The sequence below is a fragment of the Homarus americanus genome, unplaced genomic scaffold (assembly GCF_018991925.1).
Source record: "Homarus americanus isolate GMGI-L3 unplaced genomic scaffold, GMGI_Hamer_2.0 scaffold50564, whole genome shotgun sequence".
Classification (NCBI taxonomy): Eukaryota; Metazoa; Arthropoda; class Malacostraca; order Decapoda; family Nephropidae; genus Homarus; species Homarus americanus.
The window spans coordinates 4076949-4100808 of NW_024715014.1; the positions used below are offsets into that span (position 1 = coordinate 4076949).

A 23860-nucleotide genomic window follows, 5' to 3' on the forward strand; every position below is an offset into this window, starting at 1 on the left:
CAGTATTAGTGATGTTAAGGTGCTGCTAGTTGAGGTAGTCAGAAGGTAATTTTTATGCCATTTTGGATGATATATTTTTCTGTTGAATCCTAGCTGTCATTGAAATTTGTCTATACTTCTCCAATTATGGAAATATTTTATAATGTGAACTTTGAAGACTCCAAATCTTGATTCATTTACATTGTGCACTTGTATGCTTTCTTGGTGTCTAGTTGTTACAGTTTCATCATTAGCATTCCATTCTTAACTTGGAAGAGTACTTTTTTTTACTTTTACAAATATATTTATTTTGTGATGTAAAGTGGCTGGAACAAAGAACTGCCTCAGGTTCTTCCTTCTTTAACTCTCCTTTATATTTATTAACTGCCTCAACAGATTTATTGTGCTATATTATTCCCTGTCACATCCAAGCCCTATATCTGTTTTGTTTATCTCAGATGTTTCACACAGCCCAGTTCACCCAGCAGCTGCATATCCATTCACAGAACCACTTCACACCCTGCCCATACATGGACTGTGAATGCGGTCAATTTTGACGTGTTGGATGGTGTTCAAAGTTGTGTATTTGTGTGTGTGTGGAGACTGTGGCTTGTGTGAGAGATATACTTAAGTTGTGTGCTTTTTATTTATTAAGGCTATGGTTAACATTTTGCAGATATATAGAACTAACTGACCCAACGGCACTTCCGCCTGAATGTACTCCTAACATCGATGGGCCAAATGCTGAGAGTGTCCCTCAGGAACAAACAATGCACTCCTTCCACACACTCTTTTGCAGACGATGCTTCAAATACGACTGTTTTCTGCAACTGTGAGTTCTTCCTCTATACAGTATTTTAGTTTTTTATTTTGCCAGACCTGGTATGCGAAAAGTAATTTGAGTACAGTATTCAGAAACATGTGTCGGTGATACATGAACATTGGTTAGATATTTTTGGGATAGATTATTCTTTCATTATTTTCTCTCCCTTATGAATTTGGGAGGCATTTTATTATTTATTTGTAGAAAACAATTCATACATTTGTGTTGGGTTTCTTAAAAAGTGGATTCATACTTAGTAAGGAGGACATACTGTGTTAAGAATATTGGGACATTAAGATATTTTAGTTATGATGAAGAAATTTATGAAAACATTTGAAATGAAACGGCAAGTAATCCCTATAGATATTTAGGGCGTTAATGTGAAGGAAGTTTAGCAGTGGATTACTTGTGGATTGAACGTAGCAAAGCGGTCTTTAGGTGCTGTCTTGTTTCATAACTTAGCTCTCCCAGCGTAAAAAGCTCTGGAATGAAAAAGAAAAGAAGTGATAAAGATTAAACAGTATGGTGTGTTAAAAATGGTTTGAGGGTGCAAAAAGAACTGGTTAGGAAAAGGTACCATCATGTTGGGAGTAGGAGAGAGCATTTAGGTTGAACAGCAGTGTGAGAGAGCATTTAGGTTGAACAGCAGTGTGAGAGAGCATTAAAGTTGAACAGCAGTGTGAGAGCATTTAGGTTGAACAGCAGTGTGAGAGAGCATTTAGGTTGAACAGCAGTGTGAGAGAGCATTTAGGTTGAACAGCAGTGTGAGAGAGCATGAAGGAAACAGCAGCGTAAGAGAGCATTAAAGCTGGACAGTGTGAGAGAGCATGAGGTTGAACAGCAGTGTGGAGAGAGCATTTAGGCGGAAATAGCAGTGTGAGAGAGCATTTAGGAAGGAAACAGCAGTGTGAGAGAGCATTTAGGTTGAACAGTGTGAGAGAGCATTTAGGCGGTTCAGCAGTGTAGAGAGCATAAAGGAACAGCAGGGAGAGAGCATGGGTTGAACAGCAGTGTGAGAGAGCATTTGTGGAGGAAGCATTAAGATGGAGGAATGTGTGGAGAGTTATGGCCAGTAGTGCTGTTACTTGATGTGTTCTGAAAGTAAGACCTCAAGTTGATGACTGACCCTTGAGGAGAGAGGATATTACTTGAGCCCTGTGAGCACAATTGTCTGTAGACATATGTACTCAAGTGAGCTCTTGTAGATATTTTTCTGCCCTTTTTTTGTAGTAGTGGCTATGGAGTGAAGTAGATGAATAAGGAGTTAACAACAATTCATCAAACTGGATGGGGATTTTGGTGAACATTATCTGGGTATTAAGATAATATATGTCAAGTAGGTACCTGCACTGTAGAAGTTGTTGCAGTCATTATAAGGATTGTAGTTGATTCCTTCATATATTTAGTAGTCATGGTATGGAGTAAAAATAAAATGATTCACTTGAAGGAATGTACAGTGTACAGTGGCTTTTTCCAGTATTTTCAGGTATTATGGAATTTGGCACCGAGTTGATCCACCTTTTAAATTACCCTATACAGTATTGACTTATTTTGAAGTACAAGAAAATTGTAAAATGTAATTTCTTGAAAAGGGATTTAGTCTGGGGTGAGGAAATAGTTGTGCATAGTTAGTATATATTAACTGGCACTTTTATTTTATTTGCAAAATTCATTCATCTATGAGACATTATTAACACAACTTCATAAACATCTGTTGTATAAATGTCTCTTTAAAAGTTTCTGGGGATGAGAGGGTTAGCACCTAGACCACTGCATGGCTGGTGGAGAGTTGCTGGAGTGGCTTCTCAGTTTGGGATTAATTGATATACATGTTAAAAGTTAGTGCTATTGACATTTTCTACTTAATATGTATTTATAGGAGCGGCTGTACAGGGTGTCTCATAGGTCAGGTGTGCTATAGTGTACAGGGTGTCTCATAGGTCAGGTGCTATAGTGTACAGGGGGTGTCTCATAGGTCAGGTGCACACCATACAGAGTGTCTTATAGGATTACACACACTATACAGTACAGGGTGTCTCTATAGGTCAGGTGCTATAGTGTACAGGGTGTCTCATAGGCACAGGTGCTATAGTACAGGGTGTCTCCAGGTCAGGTGCTATAGTGCAATAACTATGGTCAGGGTGCTATAGTGTACAGGGTGTCTGTAGGTCAGGTGCTATAGTGTACAGGGTGTCTCATAGGTTGGTGCTATAGTGTACAGGGTGTCTCATAGATCACACACTATACAGTACAGGGTGTCTCATAGGTCAGGTCATACACACAAGTAGGTGTCTACTGTCACCTCACAAAACAGTACAGGGTGTCTCATAGGTCAGGTGCATACAGTGTACAGGGTGTCCATAGGTTACACAATGCTATAGTACAGTGCAGGGTGTCTCATAGGTCACAGGTGCTATAGTGTACAGAGGTGTCTCATAGGTCAGGTGCTATAGTGTGCATAGATTTTACACACCATACAGTACAGGTGTCTCTTAGATTACACACACCATACTACAGAAAGGGTGTCTCATGGTCACAGGTGTTGACCAGGTACAGGGTGTCTCAGGGTGTGTCACTGGATTACCACCATAGTGTAAGGAGTGTCTCATAGGGTCTCAGGGTGTCTCATAGGTCACAGGTGCCATAGTGTACAGGGGTGTCTCATAGGTCACACACACCACTTTAGTACAAGGTGCTGATCACACATAGTGTACAGGGTGTCTCATAGGCACACCCATAGTGTACAGGGTGTCTCATAGGTCAGGTGCTGTAGTGTACAGGTGTCTCATAGGTCACAGTGCACAGGGTGTCTCATAGGTCAGTACAGAGGTGTCTCATAGGTCAGGTGCTGTCTCATAGGTACAGTACAGGGTGTCTCTTTAGGTTACCAGGTCCATACATTTTGGGGTGTCTCATAGGGTGCCTACACACACCATACAGTACAGGGTGTCTCATAGGTCAGGGTGCTATAGTGTACAGAGGTGTCTCATAGGTCAGGTGCTGTAGTGTGCAGGGTGTCTCATAGGTCAGGTGCTATAGTAGCAGGGTGTACAGGTGCTGTAGTGTCTCATAGGGTCACACACACACACTATAGTACTATAGGGGTGTCTCATAGGTCACAGGTGCTATAGTGTGCAGAGTGATTGTCTGGGTTACCTACAGTACAGGTCAGGGGGTGCTATAGTGTGCAGAGTACAGGGGTGTCTCATAGGTCAGGTGCTATAGTGTACAGGGTGTCTCATAGGTCAGGTGCTATAGTGTACAGAGGTGTCTCATAGGTCAGGTGCTATAGTGTGTGTCTCATAGGTTACACACACACCATGTACAGAGATGTCTCATAGGTTACTGTACAGGGTGTCTCATAGAGTTACAGGGGAGGGTGTCTCATAATTTTACACACCATACTGTACAGGGTGTCTCATAGATTCAGTGTACAGGGTGTCTCATAGCATTACAGTGTCAGGTGTCTCTTATAGGTCAGTACAGAGTGTCTCATAGGTCAGGTGCTATAGTGTACAGAGGTGTCTCATAGGTCAGGTGTGCTATAGTACAGGGTACAGTGGTGTCTCATAGGTCACAGTGCTATAGTGCAGGGTGTCTCATAGGTCAGGTGCAGTGCAGAGTGTCTCATAGGTCAGGTACAGTACAGGGGTGTCTCATGGGTTACCGCACAGTGTACAGAGTGTCTCATGGGTCAGGTGCTATAGTGTACAGGTGTCTCACACAGGTGCACAGTGTACAGAGTGTCTCATAGGTTACACACACACCATAGTGTGCAGGGTGTCTCATAGGTCAGGTGTGCTATAGTGTACAGAGTGTCTCCATAGGTCAGGTGCTATAGTACAGAGTGTCTCATAGGTCAGGTGCTATAGTGTACAGGGTGTCTCATAGGTCAGGTGCTATAGTCCACAGAGTGTTTCATAGGTCAGGGTGCTATAGTGTGCAGGGTGTCTCATAGGTCAGGTGCTATAGTGCAAGCAGGGTGTCTCATAGGTCACACACTATAGTGTACAGTACAGGGTGTCTCAGGGTCAGGTGCTATAGTGTACAGAATTGTCTCATACACACACCATCACCAGGTGCTATAGTGTACAGGGTGTCTCATAGGTCAGGTGCTATAGTGTACAGGGTGTCTCATAGGTCAGGTGCTATAGTGTACAGGGTGTCTCATAGGTCAGGTGCTATAGTGTGCAGGGTGCCTCATAGGTCAGGTGCTATAGTGTACAGGGTGTCTCATAGGTCAGGTGCTATAGTGTGCAGGGTGCCTCATAGGTCAGGTGCTATAGTGTACAGGGTGTCTCATAGGTCAGGTGCTATAGTGTACAGGGTGTCTCATAGGTCAGGTGCTATAGTGTACAGGGTGTCTCATAGGTCAGGTGCTATAGTGTGCAGGGTGCCTCATAGGTCAGGTGCTATAGTGTGCAGGGTGTCTCATAGGTCAGGTGCTATAGTGTACAGGGTGTCTCATAGGTCAGGTGCTATAGTGTACAGGGTGTCCTTTTCCATAACTCATGAAATGTGTGTGACAAACTCTCACTGTACTACACTGTACCTTCCTCATGACCACAACATTGTATATCTACCAATTAGTTTATATAGGTATACACTTACACACTATCCCAAGGGTAAATCAGCCAGTCAATTCATGTGTTGCTGTGTAAATAAAAATCTTACTATTTATTGTGATAATACAAAGTTTTTTTTTAATTTTGATAGTCATAAAAATATATTTAAATTTAATTATTAAGGATACAATCCCTTATGTATTATTTATATTTTTACATACATACTATAGGTCTTTATACAACTGCATTTTGTGGTATGAATGATATTAGAATGCTTTTTAATTGTACATTATATTGTAAGACTAATATATTTTGAAGTATATATATGTATGCTAAAATATGTTAACATTTGTAAAATTTTTGGTGATTCAAGTGTAAAATATGTGTGGGTTATTTTGTATATTTGGTGTGTGTGTGTGCGTGCGTGTGTGCGTGCATGCATGCGTGTGTGTGTGTGCGTGTGTGTGTCCCATGGTGTTAGTCTTCAACATTTCTCACAGTTTAGGCATTCTTGGAAATCTTGTAGAGTAGTTGGTTGAAAGGAGATTATATTCATGAAAAATTTTGCTGATAGCTGGGCAGGATGTGTGCAAGGGTTTGGTAGACTGCAAAATAGTGAATGGAGCAAAGAAATTTGTTTATTGGTCTAAGTTTTGCCTCTACAGTATTTGTCAGTTGGTGAGCGAGTTATGCCGCTACATTACTCCTTTTATTACCTTTTTCATTGTTTAGTGTAATGAAATTGCTTCAGGTGAATCTTACTTTTTCACTGGAAATTTTCTGTTATATTTAACATGAAAAAGAAAGATATAGGGCAGTGTATGTGGCAATGCAACTTACTTAACAACCATCAGTCAGTTAGCCTCTACAAACGGTAATGGCAACCTTAGAATACCTTGAGTGAGTGAACCTTATATGAGAAGTCTGTTGTTGTTTTATCTTGAAGAATGTTGAAGCAGTTAGTTCCAGTGGAGTGATATATGGATATATTTTGAGAGTTTTTCTGACATTTTAACTTCACAGAGGAAAATGAGTCCTCTATTGTAGTATTTATTTTGCTTGTGTGAATGTACATTTGTGAGTATTTTATTTAGTAATGGGCTATAGGTATTGGATATGTTATGATGATCATTATGTTGTTGAGAAGTGAATACCTGCATAGAAGTGATTGTAATATGCATCTTGTGAATGTTTATTGGATGTGTTTTAAATGAAATATGCTGTATAAATGAATTTGCTTATTATATATGTTTTCTGAAAGTTGATGAGAACCATAATTCTCTTAAAAAAAATTTTTATTTAAAAAAAATTGACTGGTATCTTGGTTTGTGCATGAAATTATCATGTGATGGTTGCGTCCATATGAGATGAAGCTGGGAGATGCAAGACTAAGGTGGAAAGTGCTATGTAGTTGTGAGGGCTTTCCAGGAGTAGGTGAAATCTTTGATAACAACGAATTCGAACATCCTAGATATTCCTATCGGCAGTGATTCGACCCAGACGTACCTAAAAGAACAAAATTAAGAATGACACGTCCAAAGTGATCAATTCATTGGAGCAAATACTTGAACTGTGCGGGACTCTTGGATAGCCTAAACAGAAATGGTGGTTGAATGCAAGACTCAAACAGTGAAAGCCGCGCGTGACTTTGTGAGTTTGCCCGGGTTGAGGACCACTAAGTCTTACAGTGTAATCTTCCCTACAGCCACCAAGGGAAGCACAGACGCCCCAGGTAAGGGAAAGCGAGTCTTCCCCGAGCGTCTTGCGGCCACCTTGCTAGTTCTCCCACCGTGGGGCACCGCTCCCTTGGCCCCCCCGTAGGAACAGTGTAACTTGGGGCTGACCTATACTGGGGGCAAGCTTGATCATAATGGTTATGGGAAGCTTCTTAGTTTTTCTTCTGCTTTTAAATAACAAATGGAAAGATGCTGTTTTACATGCATGTTTAGCTTCAAGTTTGTGGCTCCCATATGTTGTGCCTCATATGACCTGTGACCCTTGACTAGGTGATGACATGTGACCCTTGACTAGGTGATGACCTGTGACCCTTGACTAGGTGATGACCTGCGACCCTTGACTAGGTGATGACCTATGACCCTTGACTAGGTGATGACATGTGACCCTTGACTAGGTGATGACCTGCGACCCTTTACTACTTGATGACCTGTGACCCTTGACTAGGTGATGACCTGTGACCCTTTACTACTTGATGACCTGTGACCCTTTACTAGTTGATGACCTGTGACCCTTTACTAGTTGATGACATGTGACCCTTGACTAGGTGATGACCTTTTACCCTTTACTACTTGATGACCTGTGACCCTTGACTAGGTGATGACCTGTGACCCTTGACTAGGTGATGACATGTGACTTGATGACCTGTGACCCTTGACTAGGTGATGACCTGTGACCCTTTACTAGGTGATGACATGTGACCCTTTACTAGTTGATGACATGTGACCCTTGACTAGGTGATGACCTTTTACCCTTTACTACTTGATGACCTGTGACCCTTGACTAGGTGATGACCTGTGACCCTTGACTAGGTGATGACATGTGACCCTTTACTAGTTGTTGACATGTGACCCTTTACTAGGTGATGACCTGTGACCCTTGACTAGGTGATGACATGTGACCCTTTACTAGGTGATGACATGTGACCCTTGACTAGGTGATGACCTTTTACCCTTTACTACTTGATGACCTGTGACCCTTGACTAGGTGATGACCTGTGACCCTTGACTAGGTGATGACCTGTGACCCTTGACTAGGTGATGACCTGTGACCCTTTATGACCTGTGACCCTTGACTAGGTGATGACATGTGACCCTTTACTAGGTGATGACATGTGACCCTTGACTAGGTGATGACCTTTTACCCTTTACTACTTGATGACCTGTGACCCTTGACTAGGTGATGACCTGTGACCCTTGACTAGGTGATGACCTGTGACCCTTGACTAGGTGATGACCTGTGACCCTTTACTAGGTGATGACCAGACCCTTGACTTGGTGATGACATGTGACCCTGACTAGGTGGGATGACCTGTGACCTTTACTAGGTGATGACATGACCTTGGATCAGGTGATGACCTGTGACCCTTTATGAGGTGATGACCTGTGACCCTTGACTAGGTAATGACATGTGACCTTTACTAGGTGATGACCTGTGACCCTTTACTAGGTGATGAAGTATCCCTTGACTAGGTGATGACCCAGACCCTTACTACGAGGTGATGACCTGTGACCCTTGACTAGGTGATGACCTGTGACCCTTTACTAGGTGATGACCTGTGACCCTTGACTAGGTGATGACCATGACCCTTTACTATGATGACCTGTGACCATGTGACCCTTGACTAGGTGATGACCTGTGACCCTTGACTAGGTGATGACATTGACCCTTTACTAGGTGATGACATGTGACCCTTTACTAGGTGATGACCTGTGACCCTTTACTAGTGATGACATGTGACTTTGACTAGGTGATGACCTGCTGATGACCTGTGACCCTTTACTAGGTGATGACATGTGACCCTTTACTAGGTGATGACCTGTGACCCTTTACTAGGTGATGACATGTGACCCTTTACTAGTTGATGACATGTGACCCTTTACTAGGTGATGACATGTGACCCTTTACTAGGTGATGACCTGTGACTCTTTGACGAGGTGATGACATGTGACCCATTACTAGGTGATGACCTGTGACCCTTTACTAGGTGATGACCTGTGACCCTTTACTAGGTGATGACCTGTGACCCTTTACTAGGTGATGACCTGTGACTCAACCTAGTAATGACCTGTGACCTTTGACCTGGTGATGACCTCTACTAGGGGATGACCTGTGATGTGACTTGGTTATGACTTGTGATCCTGGATTGGGTGATGACCTGTGACCCTTGACCTGGTGATGACCTTTGACTTGGTGATTTCCTGTGACTTTTGAACTGGTGATTACCTCTGACCTTTGAACTGGTGATTCCCTGTGACCTCTGAACTGGTGATGATCTCTGACCTTTGACCTGCTTATTACCTGTGACTTTTGATCTGGTGATAACCTGTGACTTGACCTGGTGATAACCTTTGACCTTGTGATGATCTGTGACCCTGACCTGGTGATGACCCGTTGACTCCATCATCACCTTGACAGTGGACATAATAATAATAACCTTTCAGCTTTGGTCTGTGGCCTAATGGATGACCTCATTTATTACTTTCAACCTGTGGTAATTATTTTACCTGTGTATTGATGTATAAGGTTATATACTGTAGTGTCTGGCTAGTAACATGTCTGGCTAGTAACATGTCTGGCTAGTAACATGTCTGGATGGTGACATGTGTCTGCCTAGTGACATGTCTGCCTAGTGACATGTCTGGCTGGTGACATGTGTCTGCCTTGTGACATGTATCTGGCTGGTAACATGTGTCTGGCTAGTGACATGTGTCTGGCTGGTGACATGTGTCTGGCTAGTGACATGTGTCTGGCTGGTGACATGTGTCTGGCTAGTGACATGTGTCTGGCTGGTGGCATGTGTCTGGCTAGTGACATGTGTCTGGCTGGTGACATGTGTCTGGCTAGTGACATGTGTCTGGCTGGTGACATGTGTCTGGCTAGTGACATGTGTCTGGCTGGTGACATGTGTCTGGCTAGTGACATGTGTCTGGCTGGTGACATGTGTCTGGCTGGTAACATGTGTCTGGCTAGTGACCTGTGTGGCTCATGACCTGTTTCAAAAGCTGGTGATGATCAGTGACCCGTGTTGGCTCAAATTGTTGACTAATAACATTACCAGTGACCTCTAACAGTGTGTCATATGTTCCATGGAGTGTGACTTATGACGAGATTCACAACTTAATGTGTAGGTCAGACAATAGAAGGAATAATACTGTGTAGGTCAGACAATAGAAGGAATAATGCTGTGTAGGTCAGACAATAGAAGGAATAATACTGTGTAGGTCAGACAATAGAAGGAATAATACTGTGTAGGTCAGACAATAGAAGGAATAATGCTGTGTAGGTCAGACAATAGAAGGAATAATACTGTTTAGGTCAGACAATAGAAAGAATAATACTGTGTAGGTCAGACAATAGAAGGAATAATGCTGTGTAGGTCAGACAATAGAAGGAATAATACTGTTTAGGTCAGACAATAGAAGGAATAATACTGTGTAGGTCAGACAATAGAAGGAATAATACTGTTTAGGTCAGACAATGGTAGGAATAATACTGTAGGTCAGACAATAGAAGGAATAATACTGTGTAGGTCAGACAATAGAAGGAATAATACTGTAGGTCAGACAAGGTGGAAGGAATAATACTGTTTAGGTCAGACAATAGAAGGAATAATACTGTGTAGGTCAGACAATAGAAGGAATAATACTGTAGGTCAGACAATAGAAGGAATAATACTGTGTAGGTCAGACAATAGAAGGAATAATACTGTAGGTCAGACAATAGAAGGAATAATGCTCTTTAGGTCAGACAATTGAAGGAATAATACTGTTTAGGTCAGACAATAGAAGGAATAATACTGTTTAGGTCAGAATGGTAGGAATAATACTGTAGGTCAGACAATAGAAGGAATAATACTGTTTAGGTCAGACAATAGAAGGAATAATGCTGTTTAGGTCAGACAATTGAAGGAATAATACTGTTTAGGTCAGACAATAGAAGGAATAATACTGTTTAGGTCAGACAATGGTAGGAATAATACTGTAGGTCAGACAATAGAAGGAATAATACTGTGTAGGTCAGACAATAGAAGGAATTAAACTGTAGGTCAGACAATGGAAGGAATAATACTGTTTAGGTCAGACAATAGAAGGAATAATACTGTGTAGGTCAGACAATAGAAGGAATAATACTGTAGGTCAGACAATAGAAGGAATAATACTGTGTAGGTCAGACAATAGAAGGAATAATACTGTAGGTCAGACAATAGAAGGAATAATGCTCTTTAGGTCAGACAATTGAAGGAATAATACTGTTTAGGTCAGACAATAGAAGGAATAATACTGTTTAGGTCAGAATGGTAGGAATAATACTGTAGGTCAGACAATAGAAGGAATAATACTGTTTAGGTCAGACAATAGAAGGAATAATGCTGTTTAGGTCAGACAATTGAAGGAATAATACTGTTTAGGTCAGACAATAGAAGGAATAATACTGTTTAGGTCCAGACAATGAGAAGGAATAATACTGTTTGGGTCAGACAATGGTAGAATAATACTGTAGGTCAGACAATAGAAGGAATAATACTGTGGGTCCGGACAATAGAAGAATAATACTGTAGGTCCAGACAATGGAAGAATAATACTGTTTAGGTCAGACAATAGAAGGAATAATATTACTGTGGCAGGTCAGACAATAGAAGGAATAATACTGTTTTAGGTCAGACAATAGAAGGAATAATGCTGTAGGTCCAGACAATAGAGAATAATACTGTAGGTCAGGAACAATGGAAGGAATAATACTGTTGGGTCGAACAATGGTGGGAATAATGCTGTGTAGGTCGAACAATAGAGAAGGGAATAATGCTATTATTGGAATTAAAGACAATAGAAGGAATAATACTATGCGTCAGACAATAGAAGGAATAATGCTGTTTAGGTCAGACAATTGAAGGAATAATACTGTTTCCAGATTCAGACAATAGAGAGAATAATGCTGTTTGGGTCAGATAATGGTAGGAATAATGCCTTAGGTCGAACTAATGAGAAGGAATAATACTGTAGGTCCAGACAATGGGAAGGGAATAATGCTGTAGGTCAGACAATGGAAGGAATAATACTGTAGGTCAGACAATAGAAGGAATAATACTGTAGGTCAGACAATAGAAGGAATAATACTGTAGGTCAGACAATGGAAGGAATAATACTGTAGGTCAGACAATGGAAGGAATAATACTGTAGGTCAGACAATGGAAGGAATAATACTGTAGGTCAGACAATGGAAGGAATAATACTGTAGGTCAGACAATGGAAGGAATAATACTGTGTAGGTCAGACAATAGAAGGAATAATACTGTGTAGGTCACACAATAGAAGGAATAATACTCAGACAATGTAGGTCAGACAATAGAAGGAATAATACTGTTGTAGGTCAGACAATAGAAGGAATAATACTGTGTAGGTCAGACAATAGAAGGAATAATACTGTGTAGGTCACACAATAGAAGGAATAAGACAATAGAAGGAATAATACTGTTTAGGTCAGACAATAGAGGGAATAATACTGTGTACGTCAGACAATAGAAGGAATAATACTGTTTAGGTCAGACAATAGAAGGAATAATACTGTTTAGGTCAGACAATGGAAGGAATAATACTGTAGGTCAGACAATAGAAGGAATAATACTGTAGGTCAGACAATAGAAGGAATAATACTGTAGGTCAGACAATGGAAGGAATAATACTGTGTAGGTCAGACAATAGAAGGAATAATACTGTGTAGGTCAGACAATAGAAGGAATAATACTGTGTAGGTCAGAAAATGGAAGGAATGATACTGTGTAGGTCAGAAAATGGAAGGAATAATACTGTGTAGGTCAGACAATAGAAGGAATAATACTGTAGGTCAGACAATAGAAGGAATAATACTGTGTAGGTCAGACAATAGAAGGAATAATACTGTAGGTCAGACAATAGAAGGAATAATACTGTGTAGGTCAGACAATAGAAGGAATAATACTGTTTAGGTCAGACAATAGAAGGAATAATACTGTAGGTCAGACAATAGAAGGAATAATACTGTGTAGGTCAGACAATAGAAGGAATAATACTGTGTAGGTCAGAAAATGGAAGGAATGATACTGTGTAGGTCAGACAATAGAAGGAATAATACTGTAGGTCAGATAATTGACTTAATGAAATGCTCACTGATATAAGGAGCCTTTCATGTGCACAAGTAATAACTTTAGTGTATGACATTAGAGTTTAACAGGTGGGGCCATGACAGTTAATACCCTCTCAGTCACCCTTTTGCCCAGTCAGTGCGCAAGTAAGTGATAGACTCCAGCGAGCACTCACCTGGGCGGCAGGTGGTGAGTCACACACGCACGGCTATAGGAGATCTTTCACCACGAGGAATGGATATGTTAACACCACAACTATGTCTTAGTCATCTGTATTTTCATTTCAGATGTTGTGATAGGTGTCAATAACTTATAATATGTTTATGTTCAGTCAGGAATTTGAAATTAGTAGTTCTAGTTATGGTATATTTCTCAGCCAGTGTCAGTACAGGTGATAATTATGTATACTGTAGTTGGACTTATCCAGGTCACTTGTCAGTACAGTACAGTATTTACATCTTATTACTATCAACTTTATCACTGTTAATTTTCCTGAAATAAACCTTTTTAAAGATTTTATAAAAAATGTGGGGATAAAATTTGCCAGTGAAAGAGATACCTACTTGCTGTGTGAGTTGATACACTACTGTAGGGCCAACTCACTCCAGTAATGGGATCAAACCTGCCACCTTGAGTTGGTAAGTCAATTTCTTATTTTTGCCATAATGTCTTTCTTGTTGTGGTGTTGACAACTAGCCTATGGCTGATACAGCATAGTGTAGTGTTTTGTGTGAAAGGTAGCCATATATTATAATAATGCTTAAAGAACCATTCTTAGCTGAAGGATTTTTTTAATAAAATAGCTTCTTTCATCAGTCAGTTTTTGCCTCAATTATTGAGTCATAAAATAAAGTACCCTGTAATGCCCAACTTGTGTGTACAGTACAGTATGTCTTCTAGTGGTTTAGATATTGTCTGGCTTGTTATTATCTATAGCTTTCTGCATATGCATAATTGATATTAATTTATAAATTTTGTAAATATAAATTTTTCTATTAAGAACTCTGATAGGGCAAATTTTATGTAAATGATTAAGATATTAGGTGACTTGTGGCCCTTGTCTACTCATAAGATCTTGTTGGTTTTTTTGGGTGCATATATTGCTGTGCCTGAATATCTCATTGTCACGTTTACCATTCAGTGTTAGATGTTTACCATCCCTAGGGCTGCAGCCACCATCCCTGGGGCAGCAGCCACCATCCATAGGTCTGCAACCACCATCCTTGGGGCTGCAACCACAACACAGTGTGTGACACTTATTTGTTATGCTTGCACATGTGAATGTGAATATTTGGTGGTGATATCAAATGCTTCTGCCTTGGCCATATCTGTAGATGCTAGTCTTTATTTCCACTGTGATGATGGTGGATATATTTTAAGTTTTGATTCTAACTTTATTACCCCATCAAAGATTTGTGTGTTTTGAGAATTAATCCATCTTGCCTGCTACTGGGATATGCCTCACCCCATAGATCATGTCACTTCTAAGATCAGCCTAAAACGGAATAGGCAGCAGCACACAGTAGTGATAATGGTCACCAAACATTGTGGTGTGTTCCTCTCTGGGTCTTTGCTGAGCCTCTACATCATGATATTGACACACACAGTTAATCTGTCTTTATAAAATATCCTTATTAAGAAGGTCAATCTTTACTATGTGCTTATGTATTGTAAAGGTTTGTCTTCCCAATATCACAGGTGCTCATCCACACCCACAGACACCATTGGATACCAGATCCACTGTATGATGTTAACAGTTATTGATACACTGCCAAGATGTTAACATTTATTGATCCACTACCATGATGTTAACATTTATTGATCCACTACCATGAAGTTAACAGTTACACACTATTATCATGATAAGAGTACATGTGTGTCATATTCTACAGGGTGACCCATAAGTCCCTGTATGTGTTATTCTACAGGGTGACCCATAAGTCCCTGTATGTATGTGTGTGTGTTCTACAGGGTGACCCATAAGTCCCTATATGTGTGTGTGTGTGTGTGTGTGTTCTACAGGGTGACCCATAAGTCCCTGTACGTATGTGTGTGTGTGTTCTACAGGGTGACCCATAAGTCCCTGTACGGATGTGTGTGTGTGTGTTCTACAGGGTGACCCATAAGTCCCTATGTGTGTGCGCGTGCGTGTGTTATTCTATAGAGCGACCCATAAGTCCCAGTATGTGTGTGTGTTCTACAGGGTGACCCATAAGTCCCTGTATGTGTGCTTTTCTACAGGGTGAGGCATAAGTGTCTGTATGCGTGTTATTCTACAGGGTGACCCATAGGTCCGTATACGTGTAAGTGTGTTCTACAGGGTGAACCATAGGTCCCTATACGTGTAAGTGTGTTCTACAGGGTGACCCATAAGTCCCTCTACGTGTGTGTGTGTGTTCTAGAGTTTTTTTTTTTCCTCGAGTATTAGCCCACCCGGGCACAGGTAATTTTTAATGACCCACGTCAGGGGGGGGGGTGAGCAAAATTTTTAATATAATAATAATGATGATGATAATAATAATAGTAATAAAATATAAAAATTATAATAAAATAATAATTATAAATAATAATGAGTCATAACTAAATACAAAAACAATTATAAAAAATATTGAGTGAGAAATGATACATGTATGTTGTGTTGTCAGAGTAGAGAAACAATTGAAACCCTGCAGTTTTGTGTAAATGAGGCAGAAAGTCAGATCAGTTACCTGGGACTTGGTCACAATTTTCATGATGCCATATGGCAGCAGGGTCTACCATTAGACAATACATTATGCTTCCAATATCTTACCAGGCGGTAGTACATCCTTGTTTGATAGCTGCCAACTACCTACTAGTGACTCATAGGTCCCTGTACATACAGGTATGTGTATTATTCTACAGGGTAACCCAAAAGTCCCTGTACATGTGTGTGTGTTATTCTACAGGGTGACCCAAAAGTCCCTGTACGTGTGTGTGTGTGTGTGTGTGTTATTCTACAGGGTGACCCAAAAGTCCCTGTACATGTCTGTGTGTGTGTGTGTTATTCACAGGGTGACCCTTAAGTCCCTGTACATGTCTGTGTGTGTGTGTTATTCTACAGGGTGACCCATAAGTCCCTATACGTGTGTGTGTGTTATTCTACAGGGTGACCCATAAGTTCCACTTGGTAACAATAAACTATGAGAAAAAGCCCATCAAGAACACTGAGATGAAATATTTGCAGAGTTAGTTGTGTTTTTTTTTTCTTTTTAGAATCAATAAATATTTCAAAAATTTATTAGAATCGTTTAACCCTATTTTTAATTTTAGTTTATTTTATAATATTTTTCTCTCAGTCCTAACCAGTTGGGACTTGTGGGCAGCCAGTACAGTGCTGCTGAAAGGTACAACATCAAGTGTCAGGGGGTGCCAACACATCCACAAACTTTATTCTGTGTTGTTTTGGAGTATCTTAGGTATCAATACTCTTGGACAACTGTACTGTATCTCTCAACTTGTACTATATGTAAATACAGTACAGTATAGTAATTTGTATTTTATTGTTATTAGATTATTACAGTATTACTCTATTACTATTATTTCTATTAGTATTATTACTATTACTGTGCTGTTATTATTATTATTACTAGTATCATCATTATTACAGAGTATTATTGTTAAAGTACCATTATTATTATTATTAAGTATTTATTTTAAATATTAATACATACCTTAGTAATGATAATTTTGAGAATGTTTTATGAAAGTTCAGGAATTGGTAAATATGAGTATAGCATGCCCTTAAAATTCGCAGGGTGGGGGGTCTCAAGATGGCCATGAATTGCCAAATCCGCAAATATTATTTGCTGACTGGTGGGGGGGGGGGTACATTTTAAGTACAGTGATTTCTCTTGTTAGCTGGAATAATTGGTGCAGAACACTTCTGGGAATGAGAGATTTCTGGGTAATGAGACAATTCTCTCAAAGCCGGAAAAAATCCCTCATCCCCAGAATTTTACGGGTCATGGAAAAATATTCTTGGAAGTTCCAGAAGTTGCGCATTACATCATCTCTCGAACCGGGAAAAATATTCCTCATTCCCGGAATTTTCCGGGTACCTGAAAAAATTTTCTCAGAATTTCTGGAAAATGCTCCTGATTTTCATCTCTCAAACCCGGACAAAACTCTTCTATTACCGGACTATTTCGGGTACTGGACTGTATCGGGAAAATTTTCTCTGAATTTTCTGGAAAATGTGCCCCTCGGAAAATCTCAATTCCGGCTATCGGAGAGTTCCGGGTTTGAGGTATACTGGCCAATGGAGATATTACTGTAGTACAGTGAACCCTCGAAGATCCGGATTAAAGGGGGGAGACCACCTGTCCAAAACAGCCGAGTGTCCGGCTCTTCCGAAAATGTACTAAAGGTATAAAAACGATAAATAATGACATAAAAACAGCAAAAATGCAATGCTGTATTTTATGGCATATAAGAAGCACACCCCATTTTAGTGGGGAGTATTTAGGAAAAAACTTTTGTGTGTATTTTCCCCACACACAAAACATACAAATAAATAATAATGGAAAAATCCTCTTGCAAATAATCAGAAACAAGACAACAAAATGCATCGAAATGTTAAAAATGCGAGAGTCTACCCTTAAGTCAACTCCGTGCTTTGTTATTAAAGTTGGGTTGCCATATGGCAATTTTTTCCTTGTAAAAATTAGTCTCTAGAATGAATGGCATCTGAGCACCAGCTGGGTTGATACATAAATCAAACTTACAGAATTTCTTTCATAGCTATCTAGCCAACCCAACATGAAGGACATCGGTAATTGCGGCGTAATTCTGTACTTTTTTCACAAGTGTATGTCGAATGGTGTGTGCATGTAACTGAATAAAGATAAATGAAGAAGGTTACGTAATCCACCTGAAAATACAAGTTGAAAAAACATAATGCCTCACAACTTGTCTCAGTAGCCTGGTGGTTACAATGACAAGCTAACCTGGCTACAATGCCATGATTAATCTCTATTAAGCACTAATCTATCAGTAAACACTAGTAATAACAGTAAATCCAGTGAAATATGGCAGTGAGCGAGGAGAGTTACAGCAGCAGGTGAAGTGCTAAATCACAAATGCAGTCACTCACTCCCCTTACTGCTCCCGTTGCCAAGCATCCATATTTTGTCGTCTAATTTGATAATGTATTTTTCGACAATAACATAATAAGAAACATGAAGTGAATTAATTAATATTCTCACTAAAAAAAATTTACAACTCTATTACAAAAAAAAATAAACACACACCATTCCATGCTGGCTATTTGTGTAGAGCCCTTTTTCCTCTCTCCCCTGCCACTTATGAATATCATGATGAAGATGAAGGCAGGGGAGTTACAAGTAGTGCTCATCTTCCTCAGAACAGGAGGCACAGGAGAGCGGAGATAGGTCAGAGCTGGGGGCAGCAGGAGGAGAGTCGTCCATGTGGGAATCGGAGTCAGGAGGAGGAGGAGGCGGCGGCTTACTTGCAGGTGTAGGACTTGGAGTGGACGATGGCAGGAAAAACATGGTGATTGGAGGCCGGGCAATTATTTCCCTGTAAGAAAGCAGGAGCTGCTCCATCCATCTCTTGAAGATGACTGATCTTTCAATACAGGGATCAGTCTCGAAAATATGTTCATGAGTGCTCTACTAACCAGCAAACACCTTTTGAGGCCTGTGACAATTAAGGTGGACACCTCCTCCAGTTCACCTTCTTCTTCCTCATCCTCATGACACTGCTCCTAAACAAGCTCGGCCAGCTCTTCCCCAACATGACCCAGAAGCTCCTCTTGCACCTCTTCCTCCTGAAGGTTGTCGAACCCCTCGCCTCCCACTTGACGGACAAGCTGGATGATATGCTGCACGTCCTGGTTGACTGTGGTGAAGCCAGAAAAGTCATTCACCACCTCTGGCCACAAGGCCCTCTAGCAGGAGGTAACAGAGGGCTGTCAGGTCATCATGGCACTGCTTGATGAAGTAGATGCAGAACTTCTTCCACATTTCTCTCACTGACTCGGCACCATTCCTTGTGCCGCCGTCCAAGATCTGCCGTATCCTGTTGAAGGTGTGGGTCATGTACTTGGCCTTGAAGACAGCAATGACTCCCTGGTTGAGTGGTTGGAACAATGATGCCGTGTTCTTGAGCAGAAAGATCACCTCGACATTTTTGTTTTCAACCTTGAGGACCTCGGGGGGGTGGGGGGAGTTGTTGATCATGAGAAGGACCTTAAACTCCAGGCCTTTCTCCTGCAGGTAATCCTTTGCCTCCCACACAAATCAATTGTTAAACCAGTCAGTGAACAACAGTGCCGTCATCCAGGCTTTCTTGTTGTCCTAGTAGAAGACTGGGAGGAGGTGCATGTCTTTGCTCTAGAGTGCACGCTGACGCTTGGCACGGTACAGCAGCATGGGCTTGATCGTGTGTCCTGCAGCGTAGCAGGAGAGACACGATCTTTGGCCACCTTGAAGCCCGGTGCACTCCTTCCCTCCTTGGAAATGAATATCCTGGCTAGCATCTTCCACCACAAGTCAGTTTCGTCAGCATTGAAATCCTGCTCCAGCTTGTAACCCTTCTCCTGGATAATCTCGGCAAAGATCGCTACATCGTCCGCCAAGGCTATCTCACCAGTGATCCTCAGGTTGTAGCACTTCTTGAAGTTCTCAAACCATCCTTACTGGCATTAAAACCGTTCTTTGAGTGGATCACCAGAACCACCAACACTAGCATCACCTTCACCACTCACTTTCCCTTCACCACCTTCCTCAACATGGAATCGGTCATGCAGGACCTTGGCTTTGTCACGGATAAACTTCTGGCTGAGAGGGATGTGGCGGCGGTTAAAGTCCTCAATCCAGATGTTAAGGGCTTTCTCCATCTTCACCATAGCTGTATCCCTCACATTAGCAGCAACCTGGGCAGAAGAGGGGCCACTTAGGGCAATGGCATTACGAATCTTCCTCTCTTTTTTCCTTGATGTAGCAGACAGTTGACTCACTGATGCCATTCTCTCAGCTACACACAGAAAAGCTTTGGCCTCTCATAAGTTTGTCCAGCAGTTGTATCTTCTCCAGTAGGTTCATGACCTTTTCTCTCTTCACTTGTTTGGGCGCCTTCCCGCGGCTGGATGAAGGTGGTTAAGGGGGTTTGGTAGCCATCACAAATATGGGGAGCACAGTTGGTAAGAGAGCAGAGTACCACACTCATGAGAGACAAGTGTTTATCCTGAACTGAGGTGGAGTGAGCACGTGGGGCAGCCTCTTGGGACAACAAAGACACTTGTTAAACTCGTGCGCTCCCTGTCCCGGCCGCGAAAATGCTGCCAACTTTAAAACTACCGACAGACATTCTTGGGTACATCCAAGGTGTCATCCGTGAATAATCGAAGGCCATGAATTGTAAGGGCATGCTGTACAGTAATATGTAACATGTGTGATGCATACTAGAGTTTATTATTTTGTGCTGCAGGTGATCACTGAGTGTTTGGTGTAGGATTATTGTATAGCTATGACATAAGTGTTAAATTGCTTTACTAAATTACCTTAAGATGTTTCCGAAAAATGAATACACACTGCCTTAGAGTTATTGTGGAGTTTGCAAGATTGCTTTTATTACAACAGCAACATTGTCCTCACTTGGTGATGTGTGAGGTCTCCCTCAAGTTAGGACAATGTTGCCCTACTAATACAAGCATTCACACAATCTCCACAAAAATCTGGAAGGCAGTGTAAATGCACTTTTCTGAGACACCCTATATTGCATCAATTTTAAATATGTGATATAGTAAAGTTGAAATGGGAGTCAAACATAGTACAATATAATGAGTCTCCCATTAACAAAATTTTTTCTCAAGTTCACAGTCGGAGGACAGATGTATTTTGACTTTCCATGGTACAAGTCTCTTCAGTCATAACTGATGAGTCCCACTTTTCGCTACATTCTTCATACCACTAGGGGCATCTATTGGAGGAAAAGGATGAGTGAAACAATGTTTCCATCCCTCCATAGATAAAACTTAACAAGATCACTCCATTCTTACACAAACTTGGAGGAATTGTATGAGGAGTCTAGAGTATGTTTTCATCCCTGACTGTTGTGGAATCTCGGACATAACCTGCTAAAGCTAGTCCACATGGGAGTAGAGGAAGTGAGAAGAGGTGGTTAACTTTATAGACTAGCTAGGGTGTGTTGATCACCTTACACATATCTTCTAATGAGGTGTAGGACCAGTCAGTTCTGTACTGTAGATACCTCATTTAGTAAGTGATCCAGAGCAGGCAACATACTGTATAATACTGTTGAGCACGCCCATAAAATTCTCGGGTTTGGGTTTGAAAATGGCCGAGAATATTACTTGCTGACCATGTGGGAGGGGGTACATTTTTACCCATATGCAAAGAAATGTATATTACCTTTATGTGTTTGCCCTCAGGACAATTATTTATTTTATTTGCATTGTATATGTGTGTGTATGTATGAATGTATAGACACACACATACAAATAAATAATAATGGGAAAATCCTCTCAAAAATAATCAAAACTTTGTTATTAAAGTTGAGTTGGTTGGGTTGACATACTGCAATTTTTTCCTCATAAAAATTACTGTGTCTAGAACGAAATGGTTCCCTGTCCCGGCAGCGAAAATGCTAGCAACTTTAAAACTACCCGCAGACATTCTTGTGTACATCGAGGGTGTCATCCACGAATAATTGAGGACTGCGAAATGTCAGGGCATGCTGAACTTAACAGAGCAGGCAACATAATTATAATCTCTTCTTAGAGGCCAGCAAGGAGGACATCCTGAAAGAGTACCATCATTGTGGTAAGGTCTAGAGTACCATTAATGTGTTGAGGTTCGGAGTACTATTACTGTGGTAAGATGCAGAGTACAGTACCTTCAATGTGGTAAGGTCTAGAGTACCATTGCTGTGGTAAGGTTCAGATTACAGTACCATCACTGTTAAGGTCCAGAGTACAGTACCTTTACTTTAGTAAGGTCCAGAGTACAGTGCAGTACCTTTGCTGTGGTCTGGTTCAGAGTACAGTACAGTAGAGTACCGTCAGTGTAGTGATATCCAGAGTAGATTTACTAAGAACAGTGTTACTTAGGGATAAAACCTGAATTTGTCAACCTGATGTTCTAAGAAGAATGATCTTATGACAAGTCCAAATATGTCTGATGAAAAAGTATAGTTTAAAACTTCTTACTGGGGTGTAACACAAAGAATATATAATGTTTATGTGTGTGTAGTAATCTAAAAATATAATACTGGAATATTTTTGACAATGTTATTTCAAAGTTTTAAAGGATTACTAAAAACCTGCTTAATATACGACAAAAGGATTTCCTTATAAATTTGCATTGATAAACTGGTTCCAGAAACTCCATATTTGCAGGTTGTAGGAGAGGCTGAACTAACATGACCACATCAAGTCTTCGTCTCTGTTAAGGAGTTGGGTTAGGGAGTGGAAACAAACATACTCTCCTGTGTTTTTGAAGATGAATCTGGCTCTTTGGTCAAAGGAAGCATATAGGGTTGTGTGTTTCAAGCTGACTTCCTGCTGCACTGCCTTAAAAAATTAGTAGTTCATGATGCTGCATTACTTACTGTGTGTCCTATTTTGACTTGTGTTCTATTTCCGAGTAAATTTTAACATATTTTGGTAGTTACACATTCTCTTGTGTGGCAAACAGATCAACATGTGACCAGAGACATGATCCAGATCAACATGTGACTAAAGACATGATCCAGATCAACATGTGACTAGAGACATGATCCAGATCAACATGTGACTAGAGACATGATCCAGATCAACATGTGACTAGAGACATGATCCAGATCAACATGTGACTAGAGACATGATCCAGATCAACATGTGACTAGAGACATGATAAAGAGTAATACAGACTATGTACTGTATTGGAAAGTTTTAATTGTGAAACCTTCAGATGGATATTTATATATTATTATTTATACAGACACTGTCCATGCATCAGATAAGATCCAAGTTTTACAGAATTCCAAGGCATTGTATTAAAACTGACTGTAAAGTGTAGGTGAGGTGCCTGTTATAAAAAATGATGACCCAAACATTAAGACAAGAAACAATCTGTTTTCTTATATTCTCATGTCTCTTATGATTCATATTTATTGGGAAAGAAGGTATAAGTGGTAGAGGGCTCTTTCTTGTCACCAGTATGTCTGTCTCAGTCAGTTCCTATAAAAAACTCAGGCTGTAGTACTATATACAGTGGACTAATTTGAAACTCGGCACAGCTGTTGTGTACATAATGATATGTGCAGCGTGGAAACAGGTAAAACAAACTTTAAACGTTATTACCTCAAAATGGTCTTGGTGGGTTTGTCGCTTGTATTCTAGTTGCCTCCTATCTTACCAGTAGTGACAGGTGTGGTGAGTACATGGATGTTCTCGGAAAGCAGAGGTGATCATCACTAAATGTGTGTATAACCTGATAAAATTATCTACCTTAGACAGCAGGTGAAACATTATTAATCTTGTCATATATTTGTGATGTGGTATTGTATAGTGTCAGAATGCTGTAAACTGTGATGCAGTACAGTGTTAAGTTCTTGTATACAAAACACAGGTAATGTATCCTTACAGAGCCTCTT

General features: G+C 40.6%; 1 protein-coding gene and 1 long non-coding RNA gene across 20 annotated transcripts in view; both read left to right on the forward strand.

Annotated features, from left to right (window-relative positions):
• LOC121853532 (histone-lysine N-methyltransferase E(z)-like) overlaps positions 1 to 23860 on the forward strand; it is a 43470-nt gene that overhangs the window by 8005 nt on the left and 11605 nt on the right. The window contains exons 7-9 of the mRNA XM_042347731.1: positions 654 to 810; positions 7073 to 7099; positions 14387 to 14467. Of these exons, the coding sequence (XP_042203665.1) occupies positions 654 to 810; positions 7073 to 7099; positions 14387 to 14467 (265 nt within the window). The remainder of the gene's footprint in view (positions 1 to 653; positions 811 to 7072; positions 7100 to 14386; positions 14468 to 23860) is intronic.
• On the forward strand, positions 7195 to 14380 carry LOC121853539. 19 transcript variants are annotated; one of them, XR_006086353.1, is made up of 8 exons: positions 7195 to 7723; positions 7789 to 8138; positions 8181 to 8305; positions 8888 to 10662; positions 10696 to 11088; positions 11180 to 11512; positions 12471 to 12532; positions 12643 to 14380. It is a non-coding gene; the product is annotated as an uncharacterized LOC121853539 (long non-coding RNA). The 19 variants fall into 19 exon arrangements; XR_006086339.1 differs by having other exon boundaries at positions 8888 to 10232; positions 10326 to 10662; positions 10696 to 11512; XR_006086330.1 differs by having other exon boundaries at positions 10696 to 11512.